Here is a 14146-nt window from a genome sequence, read left to right on the forward strand (position 1 = left end):
AGAGCGGACGGGGGAGGCGGGTGGGGCTCCAGACGTATAAAAGTGGCGGGCGGGTCTGGACCAAGCACATTTGCAGTTCGTCCCCCGAAGGCAAAACCAACCATCACCATGTACAAGCTTGTGAGTGTCTCTTAACAACTAGGACTGAAGGGTGTGAAATGCGTCCAACGAGCAGTCGATGCGAGTGATCGTGTGTGTGTTCGAATGCCGCGGGTTTCTAACGTCGTGCCCTTCGTGATCGTTTCCAGGTCGTCCTCGCCGCCGTGCTGGCCGTCGCCGCCGCCAAGCCCGCCCCCGGCCTTCTGGCCTACTCCGCCGTCCCCGCCCACTACGGCGGTCTGATCAACGCCGGACCCATCGCCTACTCTGCCCCCATCGCCTACTCCGCCCCCGCCGTGGCCGCCGCCCCCGTGGCCGTGGCCGCCGCCCCCGTCGCCTACTCCGTGCCCGCCGCCCACTCCTACGTGTCCGGCTACAATGTGGCCGTGCACGCCGAGCCCGTCGAGCAGCACGGCTACAAGATCGTCTACTAGACCCGGCTTGTCTGACCTCACCAAAGTTATCATCACACTCCGTCCGCTAAAATAAACAACATGCTCAAACACGTCGTTAATTATTTCCATAACCCCTTTCCTGCATTGCAATGTATAGCCTCCTCACCTCGCAAGTTTTGGTAACATTACTCATATAGACAGCAGGCCCGGCGTTCGGTTCGTTTTCAAGACGGGACGGGGGTTTGATGTTCGCCGCACTTAAGAACAGCATCATCAACGGTGTACTAGAAGCTTTCGCATTGGTATGTCGACTTGTGGTGCAAATCACGCCCTTCAATATGAGTAGCGCAAATAATCGTTACCAGCAGGGGTTCGGGCCTGGGTGAGGCTTCGATCGCAGCCGCCGTCTACTCGGAGCGCCACTTGTCCGTGCGTGGGGTCGTTTGCTCCGTGTCACTTCGGCGGGGCGACGCGTGACGGGCTCGGTGACGGGCTCGGTGACGGGCGTCGATTACCGCGTGCGACGGCAAACCCACCTGTGAGGCCCCACACGGCGCAAAGAGGCTCGTCTGCGGCGTCGGCCAACACGGTTCCGCTTTTCTTGGGCAGGGATGCATACGTCCGTCTTGTGTCTGCTCCTGCTGTATGCGGCTGCACTTTCGGTAGGCTTCCGGTTTCCGCGGCCGGCACTTCCAGACGTCCGGATGCTACAAACCGTCCTCGGCTCGCAGGAGGGCTGGCCGCCGCTGCCGGGGCGCCTCCCGTCCGAGTACGATGACTTCGAGGCCTGCTTCAATTGGCTGGTCGGGGCGGCCCTCGTCGACGACCCGACGGACGCCCTGCCAGCCTACCTGAGCGTCGTCGTCTCCAGGTCCGACTACATCAACGATGACGACTGGATGAACCGCCTGCTGCGACGCCTGACCATCCCCTGGCGCATCGTGATCGTGAGTCTTGCTTATCTTGGCCTCCTTCGGTTCTTGGTGTCAAGGGTTATAGCAAAGTCGGCATGTCGTGCTCGCAGGATGACGGCAACACGCCGTTAACCCTTCCAAACTGTGGCGGGCCGTCGACCGTGGAGTCCCTCCTGGTCTTTTTGGACGACGAACTTCCAGTTGTCTCACTGAACCGAGGGCTCAGACGTCTCTCGGCGAGCTCCGCGTGGACCAAGGTGCAGTACAGCGTTGTCCAGATGGTGTGACAGGACAGGGTGACGTTGAGGCTCTTCGTGTCTGCCAGTACGTGTCAATGATTTCCGCGCGAACCCTGAGAGAATGAACCTAGAGAAAATTTCATTTTTATCGTCCCAAACTACATTGTTGCTCTGTATGGCTCCGAGCAGGCCGGTGACATATTAGGATGGGACAGGGTGGGCCACAAATTCTCCACGGGTGCGCGGCTGGCTGCCGCCCCTTCCTATTTTTCGCAGGCGCCCTCCTCGAGCAAGCAGGGGCTAGATAGGCTACCAGTACTTCACGAGAGCGTTGTGGCACGCCGCCCCATTCCTTCGCAGGCGGTCTCACCCTCGCTGACCAGAGCACAAATACGCAGCCTCGCCCTTGCCGTTCTAAAATGAGAAACACGATTTCGACCAGCAGGTGGTGGTGTGGGTGGTGACGAGATTGTTGCCGGCGAGTATGAGGCACTCCGTGCTGCTGAACGCGCTAATGGAGGAGGCGTGGCGGGCCAACCGATGGCGCCTGGTGCTGGCCGTGCCGAGGGCCGAGGCGACGGCGGACAACACGACGGTGCCGAGGCAATACGCACCGCATCGCCGCCCGCTCTTGCCGTCCACGGACACGGTCACGGGGCGGCGCCCGAAGGGCCGCGACGGTCTCGGCGACCAGGGGCTCGTGGGGCGTCTCGACGTGTACGGCTACGAGCAGCCCCTGGACCCTGCCTGTCTAGACAGTCGCCAGGTGACGCAGCCCGTCAGCCTGCTCCACTCCTGCCCGCGAGACTGCGACCGCCGCGCCAACCGACGGGAGCGGCTGCACTTTTTCAAGGACCTGGTCGCTCTGAACCTGGACGGCTGCCCGGTGCGGATCACGGCCGTGCACGTGCCGCCCTGGGCCATGATCGAGAGGACGTCCGGCCCGCACTCGCGCCACCCCCTGGACCCGGCTCTCAAGGGCCTGGGCCCGTGCGCGACGCCACCGGGGCCACCGGAACCGGGGTGAGTGACGGCTGCGTGCTGCGTACGACGCGGTCGCATTCTCCCCTAGCACCCAGAAAAATGAAAAATGTAAAGTAACGAACCGCTCGTGTAGATCGCCGCCCTGCCATGTCCACATGGGCGGTACGCTGGGTGCCTTCGTCAATGTGCTGGCGCAACGATTGAACTTCGTACCGCAGGTAGAGTGGCCTATCGGTGGCCAATAAGGACTAGGCAAGGTAAGAAACGACAAATGTGTACTGGACCCTTCCTTGTCGGCTGCAGGTTCATTTCACCTCTGACGTGCCGTCGTCAAAGCAGCAAACTGAAAGTGAACACGTACGTATGTTTCGTGTCTGGATTTACCATTGTTTGCAAAAGAGTCCGGTGCACAGCGCTATACTTACGCTGTAAGCACGCTCTCTCTCCGAGCAGATGTTGGGCCACCACGTCGCCGAGCTCGTGACCCATCAGACGGACCTCACCATCACCTCGTCCACCCTGACCGAGTCGCGGCTGCGCGTCGTGGAGGGCGTCACCTTCTGCAAGCTGTCGTGCTTCTCCTGGACCGTGCCGAGTGGGGCTGGAAAGGTGAGGTGTCCCTTCGCCATGCCCGCGACGGGGAGACAGGAAAACGTACAGATCTACGTTTACACCCCCGAATTCGATCCAATGCTTGGTGGTGAGTGCGAGACGTTACCGTGGCGATGTTTCCTCGGGCAGGCCATCAGCGTCCTGATGCCGGTGGTAGGCGAGTTCAGCGAGGAGGTGTGGCTGTCGCTCCTCGTGGCCGTGCCCCTGGTCGGGGTGCTGCTGTTCGCCGCCACCCGGGTGCGTTCAAGGGGGCGGGGAGGCGGCCCGAAGGAGGCCCGCGCGCTGCCGGACCCCGGGCAGGTGGCTCTCGGGCTGGCGCTGCTGCTGACCCAGCCCGTCGCCGGCCGCTGGGCGAAGACGGCCCCGGTCCGCGGCGTGCTGCCCATCCTGCTCGGCACCACCATCGTCGTGACGGCGGCGTACCAGTCCACGCTGCTCACCACGCTCACGCTGCGCCAACCTCGGGCCGACATTCAGACGCCCAGCGAACTTTTTGCAACCAGCCTCAAGTTGAGGATGCCACAGGTAGCTGGACCGGGTGATATGGTCACTTATAGGTGGCCCCAATCAAAGGAACAGATGTTGTTTTTGACGCCGAGAAGATGTCGCCACCTTCTTTGCATCGACTGATTGTGTTAAGAATAATTTTTCCTTTTGATTGGGAATCGCCGCGTCGCTCTCTCGACCCCAGGTGGTGCTCTCCCTGCTACGGGCCGACCCCAAGAACGTGGAGCCGCGCCTGCAGGTCAGCGCTATGGGCCAAAACCTGGGGCGCATCAACGACGTCACCCAGTTTTTCGATGGACTTGTAACCCACCGGGACACGGCCGTGCTGGACACGAAGTGAGACTCAGGGCGTTATTGTTTCAGTGTCTATAATTTTGTTAAATCTGGAACGCCCCTTGCAGCAGGCGTTCAAGGTAGGCCTATAAGCTATTGTTTCTGCACACGTTGTCATGCGTTTCGTCACGTCAGGGAGACTGTAGAGTTCTACCGTTCTGTGGTGCTGCGTACGGACCGACGCGACCTCTTGTACCAAATGAAGGGCTGCTTTGTCTCCTTCGTCGAGGCTCCCGTGCTGTTCCGCCGCGGCTCCCCGCTCGGCCCCGCGCTCTCCTGGACTTGGCTCGTGTTTAATCAGGTCGGTCCACGCACGGCTACAGTTTTTAGTTCAAATTAGTGTTAAAGACCAAGACCCGGCTAGAAATCTAGAGGACGTCTAAAGTTAATATGGAAACTCAAGCATGGTACAGTCTGGCAAATGTAAGTGCAAATAAAACAAGTGTCACACTGTCACACATGTAGTCCCGCACTTGTAGGTGCGATGCATGTGTGGTCCCACACTTTTAAGTGTGATACACTTGTGGTATTGCAATTTCAAGTGTGAGCCACCTAGTATTGCTCGTGCAATTATTGACTAACTGAATTTAGACGTTTATATTGTGATCCGAAAGTAGACCTAGACCGACGTCTTCCAGGTGTAAAACTTGTGGCTGGGGACGGAATGACATCATTTTCGTTTCTGTTCCCAAAAATAAATATCAAATTGACTTTAATGTAAGATTCTGAGGTGGTATCGCAGGCTGGTTTGGACACCCGCTGGTTGCACCTGCTTCTGCATAAACCTGGACCCGTCGAGCGTGCCCGGAGAGCCCTTCGGCTCAGTGATATGGTCGCCGCCTTCTACCTGCTGCTGATTGGCTGGCTGCTCGCCGCTTCTACTCTGGCTCTAGAGCAGAGCTATGCAAAAAGAAGCTCGGGTAAAGGTGAATATTTAATTGATTCCCAATTGGTATGATCCGGCCTGACTAGTTCAGGTAGGCACCCTTGCTGCGAGGCTAGCTCGATGGCTGGCGAGTACATCCCGGGGTGGACTGACAAGGCCCACGGCGGCTCTGCTGTTCTGGGCCGAGCCGGGCTCCCTCGGGCTCACAGATCGTCAGTCGTCGGCAAGCTCCAGCCTGGGTCAGGTCAACATTGCTCCCTCTAAAGTCGATAGGTAGGCCTAGCAGCTAGGTTGGGAACCGCTGTGTAGAGCTTCTGTCTGGAACCGTTCGGGCAAAGTCAAATAAACCACCCGGTATCGCAAGCATTTCTTTCAATCAACTACTGAATCACTATATCACCGTAAATTAGAGTACTTAGTACTTAAGGTTGAAATCACAACCAATACAGAACCAGGGGTGGAAACTCAGAACAGCCAATTCCCCAGTCCTTGGCCACCTTGTAAAAAGGAATACAGAAGGGGGGGGGGGGGCGTTGGCATCCCCTATTCGGATTGAGGACGGACATTCGCAATGCTAGAATTGTGATCAATCATACTCGAGGTGTTCATGTGTTCATTTAGAGCCCAATACTTAATCCTCGTATGTGCTCCGATCTTTTCTGAATCTAGTAGTACCTCTTTTCGACAATCAATGCAAAAGCGTGGTGTTAAGAAAATAAATTCTATATAGGCCGAGTGTTCTGATAGGTTTCCTTTGGGATCATCCAGAAAGTACGTCCACCATAGCCCCTGGTGAAAGTACAAGGTGTAGCCTCTAAGTCTACACACAAGCTCTTATAGCGCCTGTTAGGTAGGCAGAGCATCATGCCTGCAGTGCATGCGTGCACTGCGGGGTGGCCTACCCCGAGTCTCGCAGGCGCCGATCTTCCGTAATTTGCCCAATAAATCTAATAAAACGATTGATAGACGATCCTTTTGCAGTTTGCACCTGCTCAGACGGGTATTCCGGTAGAAAGAGGGAGGAATATCAACCACACCGATACAGTAACAAAATCTTTCATTTATTTTTTAAACATGACTTAAAGAAAGGAATAGAGAAATAATCCATGGTTCTTTTATGGCAAGAATATTGCAATAACAACAATTTGTTACCTGGGAGTGCATGACACCCCTAAAAAAACATTGATACTAAAACATAAATCACTTACATACTTTCACATGCACTTTGTGGGCTCTGGAAGTCTTTACCAAGGTCATTATAACAACAAAAAGAGCTGCACTTATGCCCTACACAAGATGGCACTTGCAGAACACTACCTATCGTAAAATAAGGTCTATGTACTTATCTGAGACAGATAACTTAAGAAAAGCATCACAGTGCTGGAGCAGCACGTCTTAAAATAAATGATTTGCAAACCTCTCCTCTTTAGTCTTATCTTCAGTCCCTTCTACAAAAGAGTAATAAGACCACATGATAAGAAAAACAAATAAATAGCAACAGTAAGTTAATTAAGAATTCATTTCATGAGAGAGAAATCACAATTTTCCTGAAGTTTATGATTCTCTATGAAAATTTGACTTTGTGGAGAATGGGACTCGCTAGTTATATCATTTCCAAGCCTAAAAGACAGACCAAGAGGAACATCAAACAAGTGTTTAATAGATCATTCAAACATCATGCAAGATCAAAATTAATTTTTAAAAATACATTTTTGATTTGAGAGAATAACTAAAACATTTAGATGTAAAACAATTAAGGCATGATCTGTTAATTAAATAATTGGCAGATAGGGATAAAATTTCATAGAACATACCACACTAGTAAAACACTCTACCAACAACATTATGAACACACCAGATTTCTGGTTTACACTTTCAATGAAAAAAGTAACATAACAAACAATATCATGTAGAATTCTACAACAAAACGGCATATTGATTAGGACTTCTCAGACTAGATAAAAAAATATTCAAAGTTGGTCTTTTTCTTTTTACTTATGATATTGAAGTAACTGATTTCTCTAATTCAACATCCAGGCTAGGTAGACAGTAACTTACTAATCTACTGCATCAAAATTAAACCAGGAAGTTTCCAGCAAAGTGTGCTGATATCTGTACAACATGAAACAATGCTCCCAGCATTTTATAACAATAATATACAGTAATTAGAATGGAAAATGTAGGCAGGCAGTTCCAAAATTACAAGAACTACAGTAACATACAGCATGGTTGCTGCCTGCTTTATTCAGAAATAAAAAGAGCAGGAAGAAAATTTAAGATCAACAATATCTGTAAGTACAAATTAGATTGAGAACACTTCTGGGGTTCAAATTCACTATATGAAATTACCTACTTAGAGTTTTAACATAATAGGTCAAAGCATATCACTCATGTCTCTCAAAATTTCACTTTTTACACAATTCATACGATTTTATTTAAAAAATTACTGGTAAGACAAAGACTGGAGGGCATACAGTACTATGTAGACTGCATGAAACATCAATGTAGTGATTATGAAAGCAATAATTAAGAAAGAATCTACCTACTTTTGGGGAGCATGATAAAGAAATTCTTGGAGTTTTTTTCTTTTGCATTCGAAGGTTAAAAATGAGAATTTTTCATGTTAGACTTTTTGTCTAATTATTCCAAAATCATTTGGTTTCATCTTTTAATAAACAACATAACACTTGATTCACCCCCTCCCCCCTTTTTTTATAAGATAACATGACTTGATCTCTGCTGCCTCTTACTTATTTACATTGGGATACAGGATGATAAGGTATGCTGCAGTATGCGAGAAATATGGCAAGGAATGCAACTCCATTACACCTAAAGAGAGTTAAAATAAAGAGCATCATGTACAGGAAGAGGACTTTCTCAAAAGACTATTTAGTAATAGCAGTTTACCAATTGTCAAACTAACCTTTGATATTAAAACTCACTGTCCCATCCTGAGACATCATCTGGTGGGGGTTGGTCGGCATCAGGGGGATAGTCGTCAAAGTTACTTGTATCAGTCACATTGTGTACGTTTGGTAAAAGTGGGGGACTTAGAGTGTGGTTTCGTAGGCCCTCCCAGTTAAAGCCATCAAACCACCTGAAACAGGATACATCAGGTGAAATTCAATTTCAATAGTAGAAAGGAATAAAAATCATCAAATAATAGGAGAACAAGACGTACTTATGCTTTTGGATTTCACTAATGCCTCCTTTCTGATAGCCAAGTCGTTCAGCAGGATTGTCCCTAAAGTAAACATACAGTTTCAAGACATTGAGTAAAATAAATTCTAACACTGCCAGATCTGTTTAGGGCATTCAACGCCATTACTTTACCTGCAGAGCTTCTTGATTAAAGCAGTGGCATTTCTTGTAATGTTTCGGGGGAAGTCAATTGCATCAATACCTTTCAAAATAATGTTGTAGGTCTTCATTGGGTCAGCTCCAGTGAAAGGTGGAGTGCCTGTGGAAAAATTACATAATTAAAATATTAACAGTTTCAGCACTGAATCCGCTTTGAAAATAATTCTGCATACCTGTCAATAACTCAAACATTAGAACACCAAGTGACCAATAATCAGCACTGATGTCATGACCACGGTTCAAGATGACCTCAGGAGCAACATACTCAGGGGTACCACAGAATGTCCACGTCTTGCGCCCATGCTGTTTTTAGACAAGAAGTTACTATGTAAAGGAGTGTTATGAAAAAATGTCCTTTTCAAATTAGTTTAACAATGAATGTTACAAACCTGAAGTCTCTTGGCAAAACCAAAGTCAACTAATTTTACATAGCCTGTTTCATCCAGGAGAAGATTTTCTGGTTTCAGATCTCTGTATATTATATTCCTAGAGTGCAGATAATCAAACGCTTCCACAACACACGCAGTGTAAAATCTAGTTGTAGAATCATCAAAGTGTCCTTTGTCACGAAGAATTGTCCACAATTCTCCTCCCAGACAAGACTCCATTAACATGTACAAGTACTTGCGGTCCTTGAATGTTTTGAAGAGTTTAACAATGAAAGGACAATCTGCTTCACCCATTATTTCTTTCTCAGACATTATGTGTTGTTGCTGTCTTGTCTCCACAATCTGCAAAACAAGCTAACTGTATTCACCCCCAAAATTCTTCCAATGTTTGTAGGTGTTATCATAATAGATTAGATTATTTTTACCTGACTCTTTTTCATTTGTTTTAAGGCAAAGGAGCGATTGCCATCACCTTGAATCTGCACCAGCTCAACACGGCCAAAACCACCAACTCCCAGAGTAGCAAGGACACGAAGATCAGTTAGTCGGACTGCTTCAAACTCTTCATTTATTCTACAGCAGGAAAGAAACAACATAAGAAACTGAGAGAAACTTTTCTTCAGTGAGACAGTCTACAATTAAATTTGAAACCCTGTACTCTGTATATAATATAAACTTATGTAGAAATTTCCGACTAACAAGTACTAAGACTTACTTTCATATTTTCCTTTCTTTTAATTTTTTAAATGCAAGCAAATCAGACAAAACGTAAACTTACATTAAAATGATGAAGAAAGGCTTAAATTAATTGATCTGAGTTATTTTTTATAACTGTAATCTTACCTCCTTCTTTCCACATTTTCATCTCTGTACCGGGTGCGGATCTCGTCCAAGCTAGATATAAGTTGATTAAATGTTTCACGATCAATGACCAAGCAACATACACCATCGGGATCATCAGCAACTATGTTAGCAGTCCTAAGGTCATCCCTGTCCAGAGATAAAATAGAAAGTGGTTATTGCCCTCTTCTTATTGTGAATAGAAAGAATGAAGTAATGACTAAAAAACAAACTCTGAGAAATACTAACCCTTGTAGTGCCTTCTCTCCAAAAAAGTCACCTTTTGTGAGTGTCCTGATGTACTTCTCTTCTGTTACTGTTGGTTGTTTAATTGTCACTTTCACCTGTTAAAGAAAATTATTGAACAAATGAATATCAGTGTGCATCATACCCACATCATCCCAAATAGGGGTGGGTACATACCCGTCCTTTACTAATGATGAAAAATGTGTCTCCTCGTGCTCCTTGGCGGATGATGTAGTCTCCAGCATTGTAGTAAGTCTAGGAAAACATTTAAAAAGTTACTGTAGTTCACTAAATAGACCAAAGAAAATTAACAAAAATATCACAAAACATGTGTTACCTACCTCATCTAATGAATCTGAAATTTTAATAAGTGTCTCTTCTGGTAAATTTTTGAAGATAGGCACACTGTAAAATAAATAAAATTATTAGCATACAAAAAATAATAAATCACGCATTGGCGTTGACAGACCCCGGGGAGCGGGGGAGCGCCTCATCGCACGGGGCTGCTCAAAGAGCTGCCGCACGGCTTGTGATAAAGGGGCCCCTGCAGCCGCTGGGGTAGGCCACCCCGCGCGGCACCTGAGCGCAACGGGCGTGCCTACCCCACAGGGGCCATGGTGCCAAGCATGCTTGCGTTGACATCTGTCATTGGCAGAGATCCGTAACTCCGTTACTTGACTCAATTTTGTGTTACAACGCCAGTTTACGTTAAGTTACTACACCGTAACTCAAATTTCGCTTCGATTTGTTACGTTGCAGAACTTGTCCCGGTTCACATGGGGGCGTAAAGTTATAGCAAATTAACTTATTGGCTCTGCCCGCAGAGCCCTAAGAGTTACCAAAAAATCTGTTGTTGTGTTGATTTAATGAGATGCAAACCGAGCCCCATAACGGCAATACGTAGGCGGGGAAAAAAGGGGGGCCACCAAACAGACATTTAAAGAAAAGAATTCTCGTATTCCATACAGTAATTTAAATGAATACTTATGAAGTTTGGTAAAAGAAAGTAACTATTTTCAATACAGTACCTTTTGAGGAAATCCGTGTACTCGGCCTGCCTGGTGAGCCCAGTCCTCATCATGATGGTTTGGAAGCACTGCCGTTCGATGGCCCATAACTTGCAGTCGGTAGCAGCTAAAGAAGCATAATTCGGCGTTATTTAGAGACGGCAAAATTCGCGATGGTGTAATTAAAGAAAAGTAAACAAATGACACATTGTGAGATTCAGCTTACCCTTTATGGTGGCCGTCCTCTTGCAGTTGTAGAGGATGGCCAGCTCCCCAAACAGCTTCCCGGGGGCCATCGTCGACAGGTACTTGCCATCTCGAGACACTTCCACTCGCCCCTCTGAAACACAAAGACAGCCAAAATTGAGACAAAGATCATGGGCACTGAGAATGGACGGGGTGGGGCGGGGCGGGGCGGGCGGGGCAAGGGTCCCCAGGTCCACTCACGCTGAGGCGATCACAGGACCGAACTCAGCCGGTCCCCCCCCCCTTCCCCAAGGCCAGGGTCCATAGTAGACGGGCCTGTGGGGGGAGGGGGGGGGGAGGCTGTCCAACCTGGCCTTTCACTTTCGAACGGCATTAGGTAAGGGGAAGGGAGTGTACAGAACATCACAACAAACGCGCGTGTGCCAAACCTCCTCGTCCTCGCGGACTTACAATAATAAAGAGTGCACTTGACTTGACGCCTCGCAAACCGCTCAAGTAAATCGAGTCTCGCAGTAGACGGCGCAGACGGACTGGCTCGAAGTCAGTGCGCTCGCGCTCGCGGGCACCTAGACCGCGGGTGGCCGGGCGCTTAGAGCTTGGCCCTGACCCCTAAGGACCCCCCGAAGGCCCGCGGTCAGGGGCCGGGGCGCGGACCCACGTACGCGAACGGCCCGGACTGGGAAGAGAAATGGGGAAAGAGGATCGGGGGAGGGGGGAGGTCTGGCCGTCACGGACAGGGCAGACTCACCCTGCGGGGCGAGAAGATCGGACAAGCGGCGCCTTGTGAACGCCTGTGAGCCTCGCCGGCCGCGGGGAGAGAGGGAATTCCATCTCGATCCGCGCGGGAGCCGCCCCACTCCGCCCCAGCCCACCCCGCCCCGCCGTCACTTCAATACCTCGACATGACTCGCCCAGGGGCCCGGCTCGACTCGCCCACGCAAGGAGAGTGATGCAGCAACTAGGGCTGACGAATCGGCTCGCCTTGGGCCGTCCATCACCAGAAGTGATGCAACGGAAGGTTGTTAATCCGTCGAAAAAAAAATATAAGAAAATAATATTACATTACTACTGCTGGGATTGGTCTGGGTGGTGCACCGCACAGCCTTTGCGTCCTTGCGAGCCAGAAGGAGCATCGTCCCTCTCGTTTTCTCGGTGAAAATCTCTCTCCTCGCGAGAGCCAGCGAGCGCCACCCGGGCAAGAGGACGACATGCCCCCCGCCGGCCAGCTGCCGAGGACTGCTTTGATTTCCTGTCCATTTCCCCCATAAACCTGCTGCTGGCCACCGGACCCGCCCAGCCCTGACGCCCTGCCCTGCCCTGCCCCGCCGGACCACCACCGCCCAGCCCAGGCTGGCCAGGGGAAAATAAAAACCCAATGACAGGTTTTCGCCCAGCTGGAGAGCCTTTCCGGCTGGTGGGGGTACACGCGCAACGCGCAGGAAGCAGGCCCTGCATAAAGAGAGCGAATAGTGAGTCGAGCAGAGAGAGGTTGAAAAGGGAAGAGGGGGGCGATGGTATTTAACCGAGCAGTGATAAGCCCAACGCAGCGCAATGGCAAACAAGTTGCTACTGCAGTAGTGGTTGCTCAAGACCCACTCTGCCTTATAGTTGGTATAATTATTATTATTTGCATCAACCAACTCGTCACCACCGTTCGAAGTTATTTAACGAATTTTCTGAGCTCTGAGCCCTCCCTAAAAAAAAAAAACAACAAGAAAAAGCTGGCTTGAAAACACAGCCAACTTAACGAACCTGTTAGAAAGCAGAATGCCTTGATTGAAAAATGGCCACAGAAAAAGTGCGGTATTGTTTTCACAGTGGAGTGGAGACCGCCGTGGTTTTATAATCCACATGATACCACTACTACTGCAGCCTTTCCCGCACCTGCTCGGGCAGGGCCCGGCCGGACCGACCACTGGCCTGCCCAGCAGCACCCGCCAGGACCCAACGCTGAGTGCAGCTCATTGGCAAATTACGCCGACCGACGGCGGCCGTTGGCCAACGCCTAAAGAGAGCGAGGCTGCTCCGGGTGCAGTAGAGTCAGTCCCCAACGACCAGCGCTGATCAGCGCACTTAGCCCAGTCGCGGTCACCCAACGACCAGCCCAGTCGCGGTCACCCAACGACCAGCCCAGTCGGTCCCCTAACGACCAACCCAGTCGGCCCCAGCGCCCTGCAACGGCCAGCCCACATCCCACGGGCAGGCAGACCCCGCAACGACCATTCGAACATTTAGCGCAAACTGATGAGGCATCGGCAAAGTTTCTCCTCGTGACGGGTGTGACAGGACAGGCGGCAGGCAGGCAGGCACCCCGAGGGGGGCAGCACAGAACAACAGGCCGGTCGTTAAGCCCCATACAAAGGGACGCGGCACGCACAATTCTCACGGGTGGGTAGAGAAGGAGCAGCCTGGACCGGCGAACGGCCAAAGCTCCGTCTGCGGCGGCGGCGCGGCGAGGCGCACAGCACGCCGACAAACAGGCCATTACCGCGACGGGCACAGCGCGTCCAGGCCAACCATCCGCGCGCCCGGCCCGGCCTAGCGGCAGCGCCACGACAGCGCGACGACGACGACGCGGGGCTCTTGGCCTCGCCGGGGCTCACAGGCCGGGCAGCAGTAACGACTCGCGGAGACGTCCCTGTCGCGGAGACCCTCATTTCCCCTCTCCGACCATCCCCCTCTGCACCCCGCCACGTCCCGCGCGCGCGCATCGTCCGACTGCCGCAAAACGACCGCGGCGGCGCGGTCCGCGGTCCGTTCAGACAGGAGGCCAGTGTCCCGCTCCGTCGTCCCGGCCGCAGCCGCGGCCCCGGCGGCCCCAGATCACGGCTCGGCTCGCGGTCCAGCCCGGGAGATGAGGCACGCAGACGCAGAGGAGAGAAGAGGCGTCCCTGGCTGTCCCGCCTAGAGCGACACACCATCGACCGGCCTGGTCGGCGGGAGCAGCGGGGACAGGATGTGAGCAGGACCAGTGTGTCTCTCCGATTATCATAATGGTCTGCAGGAGGGCCCCGCCCGGGTGCAAGGACCCGAAGGACCTGCACCTTCCCTTCAAGGGCGGCGCGGCGCGGCGGGCCCGCCTGCAGCATCGCTCCAACACGAAAAAGAGGGCGGAGGAGGGGGGGGGG

General features: G+C 51.4%; 3 protein-coding genes across 5 annotated transcripts in view; 2 read left to right on the plus strand and 1 right to left on the minus strand.

The window, feature by feature from the left end:
• Positions 1–36: 36 nt before the first annotated feature.
• Positions 37–602, plus strand: LOC113202796 (cuticle protein 21-like). Its single transcript, XM_026417203.2, has 2 exons — positions 37–120; positions 249–602. The coding sequence occupies exons 1-2, from the start codon at positions 109–111 to the stop codon at positions 531–533; spliced, it is 297 nt and encodes a 98-aa protein (XP_026272988.1). The 5' UTR covers positions 37–108; the 3' UTR covers positions 534–602.
• Positions 603–715: 113 nt separating this feature from the next.
• On the plus strand, positions 716–5518 carry LOC113202801 (uncharacterized). 2 transcript variants are annotated; one of them, XM_052264412.1, is made up of 11 exons: positions 716–1156; positions 1226–1441; positions 1519–1665; positions 2093–2670; positions 2765–2849; positions 2935–2988; positions 3085–3240; positions 3373–3768; positions 3935–4086; positions 4219–4384; positions 4826–5518. In XM_052264412.1, the coding sequence occupies exons 1-11, from the start codon at positions 1106–1108 to the stop codon at positions 5039–5041; spliced, it is 2217 nt and encodes a 738-aa protein (XP_052120372.1). In that variant the 5' UTR covers positions 716–1105; the 3' UTR covers positions 5042–5518. The 2 variants fall into 2 exon arrangements, with proteins under 2 accessions (XP_052120372.1, XP_052120371.1); XM_052264411.1 differs by having other exon boundaries at positions 716–1441.
• Positions 5519–6009: 491 nt separating this feature from the next.
• LOC113202771 (cGMP-dependent protein kinase, isozyme 2 forms cD4/T1/T3A/T3B) overlaps positions 6010–14146 on the minus strand; it is a 46742-nt gene continuing 38605 nt past the window's right edge. For both annotated transcript variants that reach the window (XM_026417160.2, XM_026417157.2), the window contains 13 exons: positions 11038–11151; positions 10833–10938; positions 10146–10209; positions 9982–10059; positions 9808–9902; positions 9562–9708; positions 9144–9291; positions 8719–9060; positions 8503–8632; positions 8303–8429; positions 8151–8213; positions 7893–8066; positions 6010–7798 (listed from right to left, as the gene is read on the minus strand). In XM_026417160.2, coding sequence (XP_026272945.1) covers positions 7901–8066; positions 8151–8213; positions 8303–8429; positions 8503–8632; positions 8719–9060; positions 9144–9291; positions 9562–9708; positions 9808–9902; positions 9982–10059; positions 10146–10209; positions 10833–10938; positions 11038–11151 — 1580 coding nt within the window. In that variant the 3' untranslated portion in view covers positions 6010–7798; positions 7893–7900. The remainder of the gene's footprint in view (positions 7799–7892; positions 8067–8150; positions 8214–8302; positions 8430–8502; positions 8633–8718; positions 9061–9143; positions 9292–9561; positions 9709–9807; positions 9903–9981; positions 10060–10145; positions 10210–10832; positions 10939–11037; positions 11152–14146) is intronic.

The sequence above is a fragment of the Frankliniella occidentalis genome, unplaced genomic scaffold (assembly GCF_000697945.3).
Source record: "Frankliniella occidentalis isolate FOCC.00 unplaced genomic scaffold, Focc_3.1 Scaffold19, whole genome shotgun sequence".
Classification (NCBI taxonomy): domain Eukaryota; kingdom Metazoa; phylum Arthropoda; class Insecta; order Thysanoptera; family Thripidae; genus Frankliniella; species Frankliniella occidentalis.

Bases quoted from the DNA above. Each gene is read 5' to 3' on its own strand.
- LOC113202801 (XM_052264411.1), top strand. From the start codon at position 1,106: ATGCATACGTCCGTCTTGTGTCTGCTCCTGCTGTATGCGGCTGCACTT. The intron at 1,442-1,518 runs GTGAGTCTTGCT...TCGTGCTCGCAG, and splicing joins TCCCCTGGCGCATCGTGATC to GATGACGGCAACACGCCGTT. The intron at 4,087-4,218 runs GTGAGACTCAGG...TCGTCACGTCAG, and splicing joins ACGGCCGTGCTGGACACGAA to GGAGACTGTAGAGTTCTACC.